The 20,275-nt window shown below is 35.5% G+C and overlaps 2 protein-coding genes, 1 long non-coding RNA gene and 1 pseudogene across 3 annotated transcripts; 3 read left to right on the top strand and 1 right to left on the bottom strand.

The window, feature by feature from the left end:
• LOC133868110 (ADP-ribosylation factor GTPase-activating protein AGD5-like) overlaps nucleotides 1–5,270 on the top strand; it is a 29,084-nt pseudogene extending 23,814 nt beyond the window's left edge.
• LOC133868111 (uncharacterized) lies at nucleotides 4,714–5,444 on the bottom strand. The gene is made up of 2 exons (XR_009900292.1): nucleotides 5,304–5,444; nucleotides 4,714–5,212 (listed from the first exon to the last, which is right to left on the bottom strand). It is a non-coding gene; the product is annotated as an uncharacterized LOC133868111 (long non-coding RNA).
• A 316-nt stretch (nucleotides 5,445–5,760) lies between these two features.
• Nucleotides 5,761–9,324, top strand: LOC133868104 (G-type lectin S-receptor-like serine/threonine-protein kinase At1g11330). Its single transcript, XM_062304925.1, has 7 exons — nucleotides 5,761–7,111; nucleotides 7,287–7,394; nucleotides 7,523–7,680; nucleotides 7,758–7,968; nucleotides 8,184–8,421; nucleotides 8,517–8,667; nucleotides 8,754–9,324. The coding sequence occupies exons 1-7, from the start codon at nucleotides 5,761–5,763 to the stop codon at nucleotides 9,033–9,035; spliced, it is 2,499 nt and encodes an 832-aa protein (XP_062160909.1). The 3' UTR covers nucleotides 9,036–9,324.
• Nucleotides 9,325–11,992: 2,668 nt separating this feature from the next.
• LOC133868109 (ADP-ribosylation factor GTPase-activating protein AGD5-like) lies at nucleotides 11,993–18,974 on the top strand. Its single transcript, XM_062304931.1, has 11 exons — nucleotides 11,993–12,229; nucleotides 14,372–14,430; nucleotides 14,665–14,755; nucleotides 14,921–14,975; nucleotides 15,085–15,175; nucleotides 15,295–15,529; nucleotides 16,638–16,857; nucleotides 17,046–17,221; nucleotides 17,668–17,904; nucleotides 17,984–18,042; nucleotides 18,635–18,974. The coding sequence occupies exons 1-11, from the start codon at nucleotides 12,179–12,181 to the stop codon at nucleotides 18,789–18,791; spliced, it is 1,431 nt and encodes a 476-aa protein (XP_062160915.1). The 5' UTR covers nucleotides 11,993–12,178; the 3' UTR covers nucleotides 18,792–18,974.
• The last annotated feature ends 1,301 nt before the right edge of the window (nucleotides 18,975–20,275 follow it).

Here is a 20,275-nt window from a genome sequence, read left to right as displayed (position 1 = left end):
ATTATACAAAATAAGTGTTGTTGATATGAATCACATTATTATTATGTAATGTACATTATTATATAATGAAGATACATTATGCCATATTAGTATATCACCTAACTTCTAAATTTAATATCATATAAATTGTTACTGCATATGCTGATTCAACTACCATTAAATACTTAATAGTTAGATCTTTTAAGATATGACCATATGATTAACTTTTATCATTAAATTATATATTATATATTATATAGATACATATAGATATAATTATTTAATTATAGTTTATACCAATTAATTATTGTTACTTAATAATTAATATTCAATATATACATATACATATATACTATATAATATCACAATGATTATTGTTAAATTGTTACTTAATAAATAATATATTATACTGCACTATATAAGTTATTTGTAATAATTAATATATACATATATTTATTAATAAATATATACGAGTCGGGCTAATAAGCGAGCCGAGCCCTTATACGAGTATGTTCGCGAGCTTTAAACGAGCGAGCCGGGTTTTATACGGGTATGTATCGTTTAATAATCGAATATAGGTTCGTGTCCACGAGTAGCTCATTTAATAACCGAGTCGCACACAAGCCGAGCCTTATCGAGCCGAGCCCGAGCGAGCTCACGGGTAGCTTTGCTTCGTTTACATCCCTACTCACCATGAACCAGAAGGCTAACGTTTCTAAAGAGCTTAATGCCAAGCACAGATAGGTCTCTCTCTCTCTCTCTCTCTCTCTCTAGAGATTAAACTAAGCTTGCTGCTTTCTGGGTTCGATCATATTGTGGCAAAGTTTAATTTTTTTATTTTTTACTTTTCTTTTGGAATTCATCTTGGTGTACTTTTCACTTTGATTTTCTCGTTGCTTGAAGAAGTACGGATATTAAGCTAAGCTAAGTCTCTTTTGTTGCTGATGGGTTTGCCTTCAAACTCGTTTATTTTTTCTTTTTAGTTGGTTGAAGATGTATGGGTTTTAGCTAAGCATGATTCGAAACTCTTTGTGCTGATGATTGTGGATCAAACTGAATAATATGGCGATTGTTATGCATAGTTCTGTCAAGGCTTTCTGCTTCATAATCTCAATCAGCTTTTAATTGTATTTGTATCTTGAACAAATATGATTTAATGGGCGGGTCAGCAGATTGGGTTTGATCAGGATCTTAGTTGCGTCCGCAACAGGAATTATGGGTTAAAGGTTTGGGTTTCTTGCAACTTGTTCTTACTTCTACAATTGGAGGTCCTCCAACTCCATTTTCCAATAATTCATGGGCATCCAAAATGATGAAAATAACATTATGGGATGGACCATCTTAATTCAAAACAGAAATGGTTGTAACTCGCTTCTTGTTGACTTGTTTGTCTTATGTGTATTAATTTATGTACCCATATAAACATAAAAGAAATCAGTAGTTGGTTCTTGCCACTGCCAGAGGTGTTGGTGACGCCAGGGTGGATGGAATGAAGGCCCACTATGCAAGTTGTGCTATTGTGTAATAGGACAAATACATAGCTTTCTGTAACAGTTTGATAATATGATGTGTTCTATGACATGTTGGGGTTCTTTTTATTTTTATTTTTTATCTTTATTTTTTGGTAAGTAATTTGAATAAGGAGAGGGGTGGACGAGGCCCAATAAGCATAATCCTAAGGTCATGTCAAAAGGAATACTCTTAACATATTACTAAACCATCATATTTTTACTCATTAGCAATTTGAGACTTTTCCCACAGGGTTGAAAGGTTTCTTTTGGAAGAAAGAGAGGGTTGAGTGATATGTTAGGGCTCGTCTATTTGTTTAGAATCCTGTTATCAAAGTAGTTAGGTTGGTGTGCATTTTAAATCAAAATGTTTTGACTTTTTTAGGTATAACATAAGTGTCTTAAGAGGAAAATTGTTCCTCAATGTATGCTTGTGTCTGTGAGAGGGAGTTATGTCAAAGAGGAACACTTGATGGATTTTAAGAATAAACAAAATGCATAATTCGAGTTTACCAGCATGTTCCCATGCGTAGGATGCACTGAAAACTCTGATCTGACTGGGAAAGTAGCTTATTTGCTCTTCTTTTCAGCATTAAGTTCTTGTTGAAAATAAATTTTGATGAAATCCAAAAAGAACAACTGATGTGCTCTCCGGTTGAAAAATATAAAAGTTACCATAGGAGTAAAAAGCAAATATCAAGTACCAAAATGAAAGTGAAAAAGTTCTGTTGTGTTGATTCACAACCCACTTGCAGCTGCTTCAGCCATGGAAGACTGCATGTGGATGTGGTTACTAAGGTTAGCCTGTGGTTATCAAGTCCCGTGAGTATAGTTTTAAAGTTAGCATGTGGTCTGCTGATTTCAATTGTTTTACCTAAAGCTTGTCATAATAATTATAGATTTCTCATCAAGTATGGTAGAGGGCCAATGATGGATGATTACAGTTGACCTCTGCTCCAATTTTCCACTGTCCTGCATACTGCATAACGGATATAAATGGAAGTTGTAACACGTGTTTTACAACTTATCCCTTTTGACTAACATTAATGCAAGATACACAAAATATGTGATGATTTACACTGAGCATAAATAGAGGGCAGTCCTTTTCGAGGAACTGCTATGACCATGGCTTGTAAACATGTACTTGTTGCATTTAGTCTTCAATTTCTCTTTTGGTTGGTACATGCCTGTGAAAATTTTCAATCCTCTTTGATTCTCATCATTCAGCTCCTTATACTATGCCCTTGCATGTCATCTTGTTTTCTTATCCACATATTGAATTTTGTATTTGAACCAAGTTCTTTCTATGACCACTCTTTTGCTCTTGGTTACCTGCGTGATCTATAATGAACTTTCTTATATCTGGTGTCCTGATTGACAGATATTGGAGGGTCTTCTTAAATTACCAGAAAACAGAGAATGTGCTGACTGCAAAAGCAAGTAGGTATACCAAAGTAACATGGATAGTGTTGTTTCATGAGTTGAAACAACACAAGTGAGTGTAAAGTGGAACTAGAGGAAAGTTAATAATGTTGAACCTTTTGATAGTCTGCCTGGATTCGAACTTATCATGGAGAGCGAGACATGGAATTCCTGTAGAGTATTCTATTTAGTAATCTGTTACTTGATTTGAGTAGTTCTAATTTGTTATCAAATCTTGCTTGCTAATGCAGAGCTCCGAGATGGGCTAGTGTGAATCTTGGAATCTTCATATGCATGCAATGTTCAGGGATCCACAGATCTCTTGGAGTACATATAACAAAGGTGGCATATTATTTTACTACCTGTGATTCTATTTCTCTAGATTTACACCATGATACTTCTCTTTTCAAAATAAGTCTTCAACCATATTACATTCAAATCTTTGCAGTAATAGGTGCATTTGTCCCCATGACATGTTTATACAAATTCTGTATGTTTTTTATGCAGGTTAGATCTGCAACTCTGGACACGTGGCTTCCAGAGCAGGTTGCATTTATCCAATGTAAGCACCTCCTAGTTTTTGGCTTGGCATTATTTTTAGTTGAATTCCAGTCACTCCTAAGTTAAGATACATGGTGCTGAAAGTCATTTTGGTCTTTTATTGGTAACAGCTATGGGGAATGAGAAATCAAATAGCCACTGGGAAGCAGAGTTGCCCCCTAATTATTGGAATTGAAAATTTCATTCGTGCGAAGTATGACTTGAAAAGCCGTTGCTCTCAAGTGTTAATGTTCTGCTTAGTGCAGTTGTATTGTTTTTTTATTGTTTGTTGTATAATATGGATTTAGGCTTAAGATCTCTGGTATTTGCTAGGTATCAAGATAAAAGATGGGTTCCTAGGGATGCAAAAGAGAGATCATCATCAAGGGTGAATGAAGAGAAGGGTTCAGTTTATAGACCAGGACCTGGAAGTTGCAGTTGGTATGGATATAGAAAAAATATTGAACATTCTTCTGAGGAGAGGAACGACGCTCATCCACCTAGAACAAATAACAGGATAACTACATCAAAAAGTAGTGTTCCTGTAGCTGTTGAAGTATCCCACCAGGTAGGTATTATTGTTTATTTTCTCTTCTCCATTTTAATAGAGGAAATCATATTACACCTCGAGGAAAGTTATTTTCTTTTGCTTTACTTTGCAACTCATAGTTATACTGCATATGAATAATTCTCAAGAGTAGTATTGTATTAATGTTATCAGAGTGCATTAAACTTCATTTGGGTCAAGCCTATTGTTTGGGCTAGCTGGGAAGCGTAGACAATTTGAGATCTATTAAGGAAACAATTTTCCTTCTAGCTAGGTGTTTTCTCTTGTATACTTTTTATGTACTTGGGGGCCACCTTACGCTCTTTTTTTTTTTGAGATCTATTAAGGAAACAATTTTTTTTTTTTTTTTTTTTTTGAGAACAACCCACAAATCTTTAAAGAACAACCCTAAGAAACCACAATTTTAAATATTGTGGTTTAGAAGAAAAAATACAAGCTCAATCAATGTTTCATGATTCCATTTTGACAGAGATGTTTTATCAAATCTTTGAAGTAGATAATGATTTGGTTGTTATCTATCTATGGTTCAGTTAATCATGCCCACAGTACCAATTTTTGCTACAAAGGAAAAAAAAAAAAGAAATAAATACAAGATGACATTGAGAATCAGAGATGCCTACACATGCCATTTGTGCAAAAGCATAATACTCAATGGCGTCCATCGCAACCATCATCACAAAACTTAAAACAATGATATTTCAAAAACAAAAACATTAAACTCTGTAGGAACATCTGAATACATGAAATGAAAAAAGAAAGAAAAAAAAATCTGAATACATGAATATCTGAAACCACAATTTTGAATCTTCTGGTTTCCTTTCATTTTCTCGGTAACCAAACAAAGGGTTCGGGAGAAAAGCAAACCCAGAACAACCCACAAATCAGACAAACAACCCATGTACTATAACCAAATAAAAATCAACAAAAAAAATAGAGACCTGCGGGTTTGTGGTTGGTTGAGCAGAGGATGAAACAGCCATGGAGAGAGGTCGAGTTGGAGGAGAGAAGAACGTCCAGGCGAGTCCAGATCTGGAACTGGGGGCTCCGGAACCTCGCAAAAATCGCGGTCCCAGGAGGTTGAGGAAATCGCCGGGAAAAGGTACAGGTATCAGGCGACTTTTTCCGGGAAAGGTACAGGTATCATCCCAAAATTTTCTGCCTAAAACCTTGTCTCCCTGGCATCAAGCGAATTTTTCTGGAGAAAGAAGAATGGGTCAGGAGAAAGGAGAATGGGTAAGAAAAAAAAAAGAAAAGAATCAGGAGAAGAATGAGAGAGAGACGCAGACTGTATTTTGCCATTTGGGGAGGGAGAAGATGTTTCTTCTGAGATTTGACGCGGATCGATGAAGTGGCATGTTAATTGGACGGCTTAGATTGGAGAAATTGTGGTTGGGCAATTTCTTGGGTATTGCCGGGGATCTCAATCCCATATGGATTTTCAAACATACACGTAAATGAGACCATTTTATTCAAAAGCGTGTATTTGACCTTCAAACCGAAAATAAAAAATCAAACGCGTATTTGTGGTTACGTGTACTTTTTGCCAAAACAATTCAACATGCAGTCCAGACGGAAAGTTTTGAGTGGTAGAAATATCTGCAGAAGAAAAAGGTAAGAGGACCAGAAGCAATGAATCAAACTTTTTGCCAAAACAATTCAACATGCAGTCCAGACGGAAAGTTTTGAGTGGTAGAAATATCTGCAGAAGAAAAAGGTAAGAGGACCAGAAGCAATGAATCAACAATGCTTTCAAAATCTGCATCCGGCCATCCAAAATCTGAATTCTCAAAAACCAGAAGCGTTGAACCTATGGGACTCGTTCGAAATACCAACCTGTCAGCTCTTCTTGTCTTGCTAATCTGCTTTTATTTAAAGTTTTGCTCTGCCACAGACACCATCACAGCCGCTAAGTTCATCACCGACCCTGAAAGCGTAGTCTCTAATGGCGGTGATTTCAAATTGGGATTTTTCAGCCCTGCAAATTCAACCGATCGCTATGTTGGGATATGGTATGCTCAAATTTCTGTGCCCACTGTCATATGGGTTGCTAACAGAAACAAGCCCCTCAAGAATTCCTCTGGAATTCTAACCATATCCGAAGATGGCGATCTGGTGGTACTAGATGGGCAAAAGAAGGTTCTTTGGTCATCAAATTTGTCAAGTTCTGTTGTCAATTCGAGTGCCCAGCTTTTAGATAATGGAAACCTTATCTTGCAAGGAAACACTAAAGGGACAATCATATGGGAGAGTTTCCAACATCCTTCTGATACATACTTGCCAAAGATGGAAATTAGTATTGATGTTAGAACGGGTAAGAAAGTGCAGCTGACATCATGGAAAAGTCCTTCTGATCCATCCATTGGAAACTTCTCTGCCGGTATTGATGTTCGTAATCTTCCTGAATTTTTTGTTTGGAATGACGGCAGCCCATATTGGCGGAGTGGTCCATGGAACAGCCGGATCTTTATTGGAGTACAGTACATGGATTCTTCATATCTTAATGGATATAGACTTAAAGATGATAAAGAAGGAACATTATCTTTCACTTTTTCCTCTTCGAACGACCCTCTCCGAAAGGATTTTGTTGTCTTGAACGCGCAAGGAAATCTACAGCATAAACGTTCTGACAATGGGGAGGATTGGAAGGTCACGCAGGCAAGTTTGGAGACTGAGTGCGATGTTTATGGCAAGTGTGGGGCATTTGGAAGCTGTAATTCAAAGAATTCACCAATTTGCAGCTGTTTATGGGGGTTCAAGCCAAAGAATACAGAAGAATGGAACAGAGGAAATTGGACTAGTGGATGTGAGAGGAGGACACCCTTGCAGTGTGAGAGGGAGAACAATAATGGCAGTGAAGGGGAAAAAAAAGACGGATTTTTGAAACTGACGATGATGAAAGTCCCATACTTGGCAGGTTGGTCAACTACTTCGGAAGAAAATTGTAGTACCCAATGCTTGGAGAATTGTTCTTGTATAGCTCACGCATATGATTCAGGCATTGGTTGTATGACATGGACAGGAAGCTTAATTGACATACAGAAATTCCCGACTGGCGGAGTTGATCTTTATGTTCGTTTGGCCTATTCAGAACTTGGTGGGTTGTTTTTGTTTTCTCTCTAAATTTATCTTATTCTTGAAATTTATCAATGTTGCAAAATTGGTAAAACTGGATTTCAATCCAACCCAACTTCCCAAGCTAAGGAAGTCCTTGTAAAGATAATTCTGTTTTATTTTGGATGAATTAGTTTGATGTTTTCTCTGATTTACAGACAACATGGGAAATGTGAAAACAATCGTTACAGTTGCAGTGATCATAGGAGTAATATCTACTGGCATCTGCACTTACTTATTGTGGCGTTGGAGTTCAAAACAAAAGGGTAAAATTGTCACTCTGATCTTACAAAAAAAAAATGATGTTATGTAAATTCCTATTAGCTCAGTGAACTAAAAAATGCTCCAACATTTCTACATAGAGATTACTAACTACTATTGTATAAACACCCAGCAACTAAATATCGTAGGGAGGACAAGCATGGAGAAAACGTAAACCAAGTTTTACTCCAAGAGCAACCATTATTCAGTCTTCAGGAGATGGCAAGTGCAACAAACAACTTCCATCTATCAAATAAGCTTGGACAGGGTGGATTTGGTCCCGTATACAGGGTAATATGGTTGTTCTTATAGAATGTTATTGCCTAACAATTTGAATATGTAGTCAGTTGGTTGTTGTTTGTTTATAGGGAAAAATGTCAGATGGAGAAGAAATTGCAGTAAAAAGACTTTCAAGAGCCTCTGGACAAGGGCTAGAAGAATTTATGAATGAGGTGGTGGTGATCTCTAAACTCCAACACCGGAATCTGGTTAGACTCCTTGGCTGCTGTGTTGAAGGGGAAGAAAAGATGTTGGTCTATGAATACATGCCAAATAAAAGTTTGGATGCCTTTCTCTTTGGTTAGTTCATGCTGATGCCCTTTGTTAGTATTTTCCAATATTACAACCTAAAATAATCTACGTCGAGAGGCAAAAATGGAATTATATTCTTTGGTTGTGGTATTCTGATGTGACTTCACCAAATTACTTGTGTTACAAACATGATGTTCGCTCATCTTACAAGTTTAATCCGAATGCATTTTCTTTCTCTTGTGTGGTTTGAAAATTTTCATTAGATTCAGTCAAACCAAAACTATTAGATTGGAGAAGACGATTCAACATTATCGAAGGAATCAGTCGAGGTCTGTTGTACCTTCATAGGGATTCCAGGTTAAGGATTATTCATAGGGATCTAAAGGCAAGTAACATCTTGTTGGACGAAGAGCTAAATCCAAAAATATCAGATTTTGGCATGGCTAGGATTTTTGGGAGCAATGAAGATCAAGCCAATACTAAAAGGGTCGTTGGAACATAGTAAGTATATACCTTTGTTTTGCCAAATTCACTAAAATAATAACCCTAATATTTGATATAACAAGATTTGGATGTGTCTTATTGTTAAAATTCAGCGGCTACATGTCCCCTGAATATGCAATGAGAGGGCGATTTTCAGAAAAATCGGATGTCTTTAGCTTTGGAGTGTTGCTACTAGAGATAGTTAGTGGAAGAAGAAATACTAGCTTTTATGATGAAAAGGAGGCCATGAGCCTTCTAGGATTTGTAAGTCTCCTCTATCTCACTGCCTCATCTTTTAAAACTTCGTTTGCTTGTTTCTAAGAATTTCAATTTTGTTTATATGTTTCCAGGCATGGAGAATGTGGAATGCAGAAAACATAATGGCATTAACAGACCCGATGATACGAGAACCATGCTTTGAAATGGAAATTTTGAAATGCATACATGTCGGGTTGTTGTGTGTGCAAGATTTTGCAAAAGATAGACCAACTATATCCGTTGTTATTTCCATGCTTAAAAGTGAGACTATTGATCTGCCACTTCCAAAGCAACCTGCATTCACCGAAAGGCAAATTGCCCCACATGCTGGCTCCCTTAACAATATTACTGTTACAATGGTTCAGGGCCGCTAGCTTGTATGTGTTTTTTTTTTTTTTTTTAAAAAAAAAAAAAACACACACACAATCAGCTCCTGTTACAATGATTATTCATGTTGAAAGACTTCCATTGCCTCTGGAAGGGGAAGCCTTACCAAATCATCACTAGCCTTTCTCTAGGATTATGTGTACTAGTCTTTGATTTGATTACTTTGCTTTGTGAGCTTCTTGTTCCTGGTCCAATTTGAAAAGGGATTATCGTTGTTAGAATATGTGGTAAGGATAAAAATCCTTTATGATAAATGAAGATTGGATTACCCTAAAATTTGGATTAGAATACAATTGAAATTAATCAAATCGTTTGTACACAATCAGATTAGTGAATGAGAGCATCATGTATCACTATTGGCCCTTTTCTATTGGTGAACGGTGTCTTCATTTTCTTTATTTCTTTCTCTTCTCTTTCATTTTCCATTTACTTGGAAACTTCTTCAACCATCGTCCACTTTGTTGGGCTATATGGACTTCCACCATCATTCACCTTGCCACATGGTCAAAGATTGAGGAAAGCTACAATGGACGTGTAGCACCCAGTTCAAAAAAAAAAAAAAAAAAAAATACTATGAGTCATATGTTATGCGGCATGCCGTTCTTTCAAGATTTGTTTCAGATATTTAATACATAGATCCCAATAAGCATATTTGGGGTTGGTAAGGCAATAGAATCCCCAATAGCTGGAGACAAGATTCATATGAGAAAATATAAGTAAACAAGCCTCCGTTTGAGCCTCCAAAGATAAAGATACATGAACCACCATTTGACCCCATCAAAATCTGCCTCTATTCTTCTTTAGTTAACCGGGAGACGATCCCTTTGTTTCTATTGCATTTTATCTAATTGTATCACATTCTGTTCTGCGATATTATTTGGGAATCATCGTCAATACCTTTGTGGCGACCTCTTTTTTTTTTTTTTTTTTTTTTACACAAACAAAAATAAGTCATCATAGTGGTACGACTACTTGTTGCTCATCCAACATGTGGTATACATCCCATAAGATGTATATGATATTTAGAGTCACATAATTCTCTATAATTAGGGGCTATCTGTATTGTAAAAATCATAAAAATAAAAAAATAATAATAAAAAAAAAAAAAAAAAAATAAGAGTGCAATATAACCTTTAAAGCAATTTTTATGAGGGGATGTAAGTGTCTAATATCGAATCGTCCCAAAATTCTCTTGCCGTTCTTTTTCCTAATAATTGAACGGGCGATAAGGAGTCTCGGTTCGGTTTGCCATGTACCATTATTGTACCTGCCCTCTTAGCTTATTCTGGCTTGTGATATTTATTGGTATAAAGCTAGATCAGGTTAGATCACATCCTATTTCCTAGCTAAGGAAAAATCCAACCAGCTTATTGTCAAACAATTGAACATGATTGCAAATCCGCGTTATCAATTATCTTTAGACAACTCGCATGAGGTTTGAGTGCCAAACGACAAATTGAAAAAAAAAAGTGGTTTGGCAAAATGTTTCAGCATGATTTGGATGCTCTATATATAGAAATGGAATGATTTCATTCATTTTCCACAGCAATTGAAGGTGTTAATTGCAGAGGGAAAGAGGGGACCTGACCATTTTGTGTACTCTTATATCAGTACCCAATAATATTAGGGGTTTTAGATCATTAGGGTCTTTAACAATTGGTATCAGAGTATGTATCAGATTGAATTAAAATGACTTGATATAATGTATGAGTATAGTGTTTAGTCATTGAATACTGATAAGTAAGTAAAGCCGTCAAAAGAGAAAAGATGATGCGAACCCACCAGTAACAAAACATAGAAAAAGATAAATCAGCTACTTTGAGAGAGCCTGATCTCTTAAACACAATATCTGTATTATACCAAACAATATTCATTATGCATCTTCATCATTAATAATCTCATTTAAATAGAGGAACAATACTTGATCGATTATAAAGATAACCAGTAATCAAAATAGGACTCTTAAATTATCTAACTGACTGACTAGGATTAAGATGGACTTTTTTAAATTAAGAATAATTGGAATTAAACTCCTTATCAAAAATTATTCGTTGTTGAACACTAACACAAATACTAAATAATATGATCACATCAAAGGACTACAATTCTAAGGGTCAACATACATTTCACCAAAATGCTGACATCATTTGACTTCAGGTGATGCAATTTATGCTTAATCATTATTCATCTTTTCTTATTTTCCTAACTAACCAACCATCTACTTGTATATTTAGGAGCTGTTTGGCAACCAATTGAAAACTTTTCAATTCCTTTTATTTAATTTTAAAAAATTAAATAAATAAAAAATTAACTTTTTTACATTTTTTACATCACATCAATAATTTTTTATTATTATTTAAATAAAAATAATCACTACAAAATAATTTTTTTTTATTTTTTTATAAAACATTCACAAATTTTATATCACATCAACCACTTTTTATTACTATTTAAATAAATATTTCATTTCATAGCTACTTACCAAACAGCAACAAAGGATGCGTGACAATGTCGATTACTTCTGTCCTTAACAATTCAGAATAATAACCATCCGATTCCATTCCTGCCAACTGTCATTAACTCATTTGCGAGTTGAAGACATGATTAGGCTTGAAAGTGGCGGCTACTTATATTAAAAGCTCTGAAACAACATGTCCAACAATATAAAATCATCGATATTTATGCTCAGTGTTTTAATATAAAGTATTTTTTGGTTGTAAAATATTTTTGACGAAATTACTTTTAAAAATATTAATCCTCTTAAAAATATTTTTCCACGGAAAAAAATTATCAACGAAATAAAACAGAATATGGAAACCCTTTATATTGAATTCTTAAAGATAAAAGGCCAAAATAATGTAAGAGTAATGGAGAATGATATCTCAAAAAATCAAAAAAGCTATAATCAGTAGCCCACCAAAAAGAGAATCCTATATATGTCAACACACACACGTGTTCAGACCAGAAGACGTTATTCTCCAGAAAGAACATCGTGAGAAGGACAAGGAAGGTACCGGCAGTTCTCAGTTCCCTCCTCTTCTTAAACCTTTCCCTCTACGCTCTCTCTGATTCTTACGACACAAAAAGAAAAAGGACCCTTTTGAGTTTTGAGGAGAAAAAGAGTCTCACCATGAACCAGAAGGCTAACGTTTCTAAAGAGCTTAATGCCAAGCACAGAAAGGTCTCTCTCTCTCTCTAGATTAAAGTAATCTTACTGCTTTCTGGGTTCGATCATGGAGTGGCAAAGTTTCAATTTTTGTTTGTTTTTCTTTTTGGAATTTATCTTGGTGTACTTTTCACTTGGATTTTCTCGTTGCTTGAAGAAGTATGGATATTAAGCAAAGCTAAGTCTCTTTTGTTGCTGATGGGTTTGCCTTCAAACTCGTTTATTTTTTCTTTTTAGTTGGTTGAAGATGTATGGGTTTTAGCTAAGCATGATTCGAAACTCTTTGTGCTGATGGTTGTGGATCAAACTGAATAATATGGCGATTGTAATGCATAGTTCTGTCAAGGCTTGCTGCTTCATAATCTCAATCAGCTTTTAATTGTATTTGTATCTTAAACATATATGATTTAATGGGCGGGTCAGCAGATTGGGTTGGGTCAGGATCTTAGTTGCCTCCGCAACAGGAATTATGGGTTTGGGTTTCTTGCAACTTGTTCTTACTTCTACAATTGGAGGTTCTCCAAATCCATTTTCCAATAATTCATGGACATCCAAAATGATGAAAATAACATTATGGGATGGACCATCTTAATTCAAAACAGAAATGGTTGTATAACACGCTTCTTGTTGACTTGTTTGTCTTATGTGTATTAATTTATATACCCATAGAAACATAAAAGAAATCAGTAGTTGGTTCTTGCCATTGCCAGAGGTGTTGGTGACGCCAGGGAGGATGGAATGAAGGCACACTATGCAAGTTGTGCTATTGTGTAATAGGACAAATACATAGCTTTCTGTAACAGTTTGATAATATGAAGTGTTCTATGACATGTTGGGGTTCTTCTTTTTTCTTTTTCTTTTTTCTTTTTTTTTATCTTTATTTTTTGGTAAGTAATTTGAAAAAGGAGAGGGGGTGGACGAGGCCCAATAAGCATAATCCTAAGGTAATGTCAAAAGGAATTCTCTTAACATATTACTAAACCATCATATTTTTACTCATTAGCAATTTGAGACTTTTCCCACAGGGTTGAAAGGTTTCTTTTGGAAGAAAGAGAGGGTTGAGTGATATGTTAGGGCTCGTCTATTTGTTTAGAATCCTGTTATCAAAGTAGTTAGGTTCGTGTGCATTTTAAATCAAAATGTTTTGACTTTTTTAGGTATAACATAAGTGTCTTAAGAGGAAAATTGTTCCTCAATGTATGCTTGTGTCTGTGAGAGGGAGTTATGTCAAAGAGGAACACTTGATGGATTTTAAGAATAAACACAATGCATAATTCAAGTTCACCAGCATGTTCCCATGCGTAGGATGCACTGAAAACTCTGATCTGACTGGGAAAGTAGCTTATTTGCTCTTCTTTTCAGCATTAAGTTCTTGTTGAAAATAAATTTTGATGAAATCCAAAAAGAACAACTGATGTGCTCTCCGGTTGAAAAATATAAAAGTTACCATAGGAGTAAAAAGCAAAGCAAATATCAAGTACCAAAATGAAAGTGAAAAAGTTCTGTTGTGTTGATTCACAACCACTTGCAGCTGCTTCAGCCATGGAAGACTGCATGTGAATGTGGTTACTAAGGTTAGCCTGTGGTTATCAAGTCCCGTGAGTTTAGTTTTAAAGTTAGCATGTGGTCTGCTGATTTCAATTGTTTTATCTAAAGCTTGTCATAATAATTATAGATTTCTCATCAAGTATGGTAGAGGGCCAATGATGGATGATTACAGTTGACCTCTGCTCCCATTTTCCACTGTCCTGCTTACTGCATTACGGATATAAATGGAAGTAGTAACACGTGTTTTACAACTTATCCCTTTTGACTAACATTAATGCAAGATACACAAAATATGTGATGATTTACACTGAGCATAAATAGAGGGCAGTCCTTTTCGAGGAACTGCTATGACCATGGCTTGTAAACATGTACTTGTTGCATTTAGTCTTCAATTTCTCTTTTGGTTGGTACATGCCTGTGAAAATTTTCAATCCTCTTTGATTCTCATCATTCAGCTCCTTATACTATGCCCTTGCATGTCATCTTGTTTTCTTATCCACATATTGAATTTTGTATTTGAACCAAGTTCTTTCTATGACCACTCTTTTGCTCTTGGTTACCTGCGTGATCTATAATGAACTTTCTTATATCTGGTGTCCTGATTGACAGATATTGGAGGGTCTTCTTAAATTACCAGAAAACAGAGAATGTGCTGACTGCAAAAGCAAGTAGGTATTACCAAAGTAATATGGATAGTGTTGTTTCATGAGTTGAAACAACACAAGTGAGTGTAAAGTGGAACTAGAGGAAAGTTAATAATGTTGAACCTTTTGATAGTCTGCCTGGATTCGAACTTATCATGGAGAGCGAGACATGGAATTCCTGTAGAGTTTTCTATTTAGTAATCTGTTACTTGATTTGAGCAGTTCTAATTTGTTATCAAATCTTGCTTGCTAATGCAGAGCTCCGAGATGGGCTAGTGTGAATCTTGGAATCTTCATATGCATGCAATGTTCAGGGATCCACAGATCTCTTGGAGTACATATAACAAAGGTGGCATATTATTTTACTACCTGTGATTCTATTTCTCTAGATATTCACCATGATACTTCTCTTTTCAAAATAAGTCTTTAACCATATTACATCCAAATCTTTGCAGTAATAGGTGCATTTGTCCCCATGACATGTTTATACAAATTCTGTATGTTTTTGATGCAGGTGAGATCTGCAACTCTGGACACATGGCTTCCAGAGCAGGTTGCATTTATCCAATGTAAGCACCTCCTAGTTTTTGGCTTGGCATTATTTTTAGTTGAATTCCAGTTACTTCTAAGTTAAGATACATGGTGCTGAAAGTTATTTTGGTCTTTTATTGGTAACAGCTATGGGGAATGAGAAATCAAATAGCTACTGGGAAGCAGAGTTGCCCCCTAATTATAACAGGGTTGGAATTGAAAATTTCATTCGTGCGAAGTATGACTTGAAAAGCCGTTGCTCTCAAGTGTTAATGTTCTGCTTAGTGCAGTTGTATTGTTTTGTTATTGTTTTTTGTATAATATGGATTTAGGCTTAAGATCTCTGGTATTTGCTAGGTATCAAGATAAAAGATGGGTTCCTAGGGATGCAAAAGAGAGATCATCATCAAGGGTGAATGAAGAGAAGGGTTCAGTTTATAGACCAGGACCTGGAAGTAGCAGTTGGTATGGATATAGAAAAAATATTGAACATTCTTCTGAGGAGAGGAACGGCGCTCATCCACCTAGAACAAATAACAGGATAACTACATCAAAAAGTAGTGTTCCTGTAGCTGTTGAAGTATCCCACCAGGTAGGTATTGTTTATTTTCTCTTCTCCATTTTAATAGAGGAAATCATATTACACCTAGAGGAAAGTTATTTTATTTTGCTTTACTTTGCAACTCATAGTTATACTACATATGAATAATTCTCAAGAGTTGTATTGTATTAATGTTATCAGAGTGCATTAAACTTCATTTGGGTCAAGCCTATTGTTTGGGCTAGCTGGGAAGCGTAGACAATTTGAGATCTATTAAGGAAACAATTTTCCTTCTAGCTAGGTGTTTTCTCTTGTATACTTTTTATGTATTTGGGGGGCCACCTTACGCTTTTAATGATATTTCGATCATTTAAAAAAATAAAAAATAAAAAATAAAAAAAAAGGAAAAAAAAACAAAAATGGTGTAAAAATGTCAGAGCACATCAAAACTCTTGGAATCATTAAAGTAAATGGTTTATGTGCTAGGAGGAAATTTTATGATAGACTGTTTAAAGACCTATCAGAGTAGAAGAAACTAGTGGGAATTCAGAAACATTATTTGTGAACTGGAATTTTTTTTTTTTGAAAAATGATGATAAAATATTAAGGTTAGAAATGTATCCTAATCTCCCCTCCCAGGAGCCTACTTTTGTTGGACCTACCCTGGCTAATGATTTACCTTTTTTTGGCACAACCAAAGCAAAATTATGCATTGAAGGATGCTTCAAGAAATTAGTCCGAGGATTTGGAATTTGTATTGATCCTCTCCATAGTGTATATGATTTGTAATATAGCTGAATGTCTTGATGACCTATTTACTTGAAGATAAAAAGGTAATGGAAAATGAACTGTCATATCTTAGTACAAATAGAACTGTTTTGTTCCCCCAACTGGTTTCTATGTTGTAGAAGTATTTCATATATGAGGAGAGTGCACATGAAACAAATTTAGAAAAAAAAGAGTTTCTTAATTAGATAATCATTTTACCGGCTTTTTCGAAGTTTAAATTTTTATATTTCCATTTTCTGTTATTAATTGTGTCATCCATACAATATATGTTTTATCATTCAACTTTTGCGCTGCTAACCTTCAAAGAAGGTATTTTCTATCCTTCAGTATCTATGTGAAATGCAAGTAAGCTTTTGATGCTGATGTGCAGGTCATTTCTGATCCAAAACCACAAGAAAGATTGCTGAAATCAGAACCAGTAGTCACAAAGGCTGAATTGGCAAAACAGGAAGCTACTACTACCCCTGCTGTCCCACCACCCAAAGTGGACTATGCAACCGATCTTTTCAATTTGCTCTTCATGGAGGACTCTGGACAAAATGACTCTGAGACAAATTCTGCTGATGATACTATGTGGGCTAATTTCCAGTGTATGTTTCTTATGAATTTTTTAAAATTTTTTAATTTTTTAATTTTTTAATCATCGGAGTATTTTTGCCACTTTTATGTTGTTTTCCCAGCTTAGAGTTTCCACTCAAGTAATTTCTTTGTAAGAATTGATAAATTATGGTAATTTGACTCCATAGTAACCATTTACTTAAACCTCCTCAACTTCCAGCTGCCAAAGCAAACTTGACAGCAGATAAAGATGAGCTATCAAAGATAGCTGAAAGCAAGACAGAGTCCAAATACAACAGTGAAGATCTATTCAAAGATTCACTATCCGTTACAAATTCCATTTCAGAAAAACCCCAGAAAGATGTGAAGAATGATATTATGAACCACTTCGAGCAGGTAGTAGAAATTTAAAAATTATTCAGAAACCACAGTAGATATTGATGGACAATTAGAGCTTAACAGGATCAATATTTCTTCTGAAGATTGATGATTGTGAGTAATTTGAAGTATTCAGCATGAAATTGGTTGGGCAGAGGATCAAAATACTGCTTTCAAGTTCTATTTTGGAGCATGTATGTTTTCTTTTTGTATAGTTGTCTTGACTAAGTGTAGTGGGTCAAGGGTTAAATTTCAAGTGAACATTCTATTCCGGGTCGCTTTAAGGTGAAATTTTGGTATCTAAAATTTATATGATAATCCTTGATGTAAACAAAAAAGGGGAAGTTGTCTGAATTCTTTTGTTGATGATATTCTGTTTAGTATTTGTTTCATATTTTTTGTTTTTTCTATACCTAAAGGAGGTCCATGTCCCTCTAACCACATCAGATCCGGATTTAATGCAGTCTACTATGCTGTCGCCGTTCTCTATCCATCAACAACAACCGACAATGCTAGGCCAACAACAGTCATTTCTCATGGCTGCTTCAGCAAGGTCTAGTGTTGCATCCCAAAGATTTCCTGCCGTTGTGTATCAGCCTTGGTCCAATGGTATTCTCTTACCCAATCAAAATTGGGGGAGTACAGGCCATCAAGTCCCCGGAATGATGATGACTGTAGCTGATCCACAAAATTATATGCAGGTTTAGTTCATATAAAGCTTACATCCAATTCTTTTCAGATTAAAAGTCCATCTTTTACCTTGTTCTTTTCCTGTACCAGATGGGAAACTGCCAACACATACATCAGACAGGGAATTCAGTTCCCTTTCCAACAACGAGGTACAGCTAATATGTTCAGCATGTTCATACACACAAAAACATGGCCAAACACACATATATGGGTTTAGACAAATTCTGTGGCCTTACTGGGTGTAGTTATTTAAGAGTCAAATAATCATGCTTAACTTAAATTGACTTTGTCGGCTTGATTAGCCCAAAATCATAAAGCTGTATATACTTCCATATAATAGGAGGATATCTACATGTCTAATAACTTACTAGTTTCTGACAACTGTATTTCTTAAGGAGTTCTAGAAACTCCTGCAAGTGTTTTGTTGGCCAGACCACATCAGATCCATCCTAAGTCTTATGAGTGTTGGGGAAGGAGCGCATCTGAATCTACCTTATGAAACCTGATTGCCTAATTTAGAAGGATTTGGTTTCTGAGGTTTGTGTGCACACATAAAAATTTGGCTGTTCTTATGTTAGAAAATCAATGCAGAATCTAAATTCTAATATCTTGGGTCAACTGTGAGTTGCTTGTGATAGCTTTGTCTTGTTAAACTTCACTCAAAAAGAATATCAACTATGATTGTTATGCCAGTTTAATAATACCACGCATATCTTATTAGCTTCATGATTTATTTTGCAGCATGTATACAGTAGGGCCAGTTGCTCCAATCAGTGGTGTGACAAGCATGAGAGCGAGTGGGGCTCCCATAGCATCACCAGTACCTTCAATCACACCAGCTCAATCAGGAAAAGATTATGATTTTTCATCAATGCAAGGGATGTTTACAAAACGGTGAGCAATTGCTCAAGTTGTGGGTAAAAAGATATGTTTAGCAGAAACATTTGACTTAGAGGAAAGCATTTAAGGTGTATATTCCTTTATATATGAAACAGTAAGCACAGTGTTGATGATTCATGTGTATCAATAAGTATATGCTAGTGTAATAAAGTCGAGCTCATCATATTGCTTAGCACTATAATTTTGCCTTTTGATATCTGTTTGGTGGCTGAAAGCTTGCTGGAGTTTATTCCTTTTTTCCCCATACGAAGGCAACACAGGGAAATTCATGTGCAAAAAGTTCCCAATCAGGGTTTGTCATGTGAATATCTCATTGCCTACCCACATGAGAATGTGGAAGCAAGCTATGATTTGCCAATAGTAGCATTTTCTCGAGACTGCTCACAAGAAATTAAGATGGTAAAAGATCCAAGTTGGGATTGCATGTGTTAGGTTTTATGTTGGCTAATTCAGTGTCAGAAGTAAGTTGGTAGAAAGTCCAGGTTTAGTGGTCTTCAAGGCATTTCAATAATTGAGATTCAAGAGCTCTAGTTGTAGTTCCAATCGTACAGAGTTCGAATGGTGTCCTTCATGCTATTGAAACTAATCTCCCGAGAAGTTCAGTCCCAATGGCAGTCGTAGAATAATCAAATTGAGGTGTTTCACAACAGTCACAAGGAAGTTCGGTCACAAGCCCGGTCTGTTAGAAATAATTTATACATGAAATTTAATCTAACATGCGCAGCGGAAAACGAATAAACAGGATTCAGGCTTACCTCTAGCCATGTTTGCTCAAGCGTCTCCACGATCCATCTGAAGAACAATAAAATGTTATTTGAGGGATCTTCTAACCTATGCCTATTACCGAATTGCCGTACTGATGGTGTACACAGGCTGTTTATTTATAGGCTAGGTCAGGGACCCTCAAATATGGTAAGTACCGTATTGTTCCTCCCATCAAGGAAACAATATTATTAATTGATTTTAAATCAATTAATCGATTCCATTACGGTAATTTAATTAATTAAATTACCTAACCGTAATACCGTATATACTATTTATTTATTAAATTATTAATAAATACTTCCTTATGTGGCATATAGGCCATATATGGAGATAAAATCTTACATTCTCCCACTTGGCCTTTATGACACATGACTTTATGGCATTAGGTTCCTTAGTTTGGCCAATCACTTATGGAATCCTCCCACTCAGATAAGAAATGTTTCACACGAATCATGGCGGTAAAACCATTATAAAATTAAGTCGTCCCTTCCATGTATCACGATGTAAAATACTCCTTACATGAGTACCTTATGGATAATCAAGCTTTATGAATGAACTTCCTATAAGTCATTCGGATCCAACTTTATTTATCCTCATGGATAAAATAACAAAATGTGCACAAAAAATCTTTATTACAATAACTTTATGTCTATAGACCAAAAAGAGACAAACCAAGCGAAAATGAATTAATGAGTCTCATATATTCCGCATGACTTT

Source organism: Alnus glutinosa, chromosome 5 (assembly GCF_958979055.1).
Source record: "Alnus glutinosa chromosome 5, dhAlnGlut1.1, whole genome shotgun sequence".
In the NCBI taxonomy this organism is placed as follows: domain Eukaryota; kingdom Viridiplantae; phylum Streptophyta; class Magnoliopsida; order Fagales; family Betulaceae; genus Alnus; species Alnus glutinosa.
This window is presented reverse-complemented; position numbering and strand designations above follow the sequence as displayed.

Bases quoted from the DNA above. Each gene is read 5' to 3' on its own strand.
- LOC133868104 (XM_062304925.1), top strand. From the start codon at position 5,761: ATGCTTTCAAAATCTGCATCCGGCCATCCAAAATCTGAATTCTCAAAA. The intron at 8,422-8,516 runs GTAAGTATATAC...GTTAAAATTCAG, and splicing joins AAAAGGGTCGTTGGAACATA to CGGCTACATGTCCCCTGAAT. The intron at 8,668-8,753 runs GTAAGTCTCCTC...ATATGTTTCCAG, and splicing joins CCATGAGCCTTCTAGGATTT to GCATGGAGAATGTGGAATGC.
- LOC133868109 (XM_062304931.1), top strand. From the start codon at position 12,179: ATGAACCAGAAGGCTAACGTTTCTAAAGAGCTTAATGCCAAGCACAGA. The intron at 14,431-14,664 runs GTAGGTATTACC...TTGCTAATGCAG, and splicing joins TGTGCTGACTGCAAAAGCAA to AGCTCCGAGATGGGCTAGTG. The intron at 17,905-17,983 runs GTTTAGTTCATA...TTCCTGTACCAG, and splicing joins ATCCACAAAATTATATGCAG to ATGGGAAACTGCCAACACAT.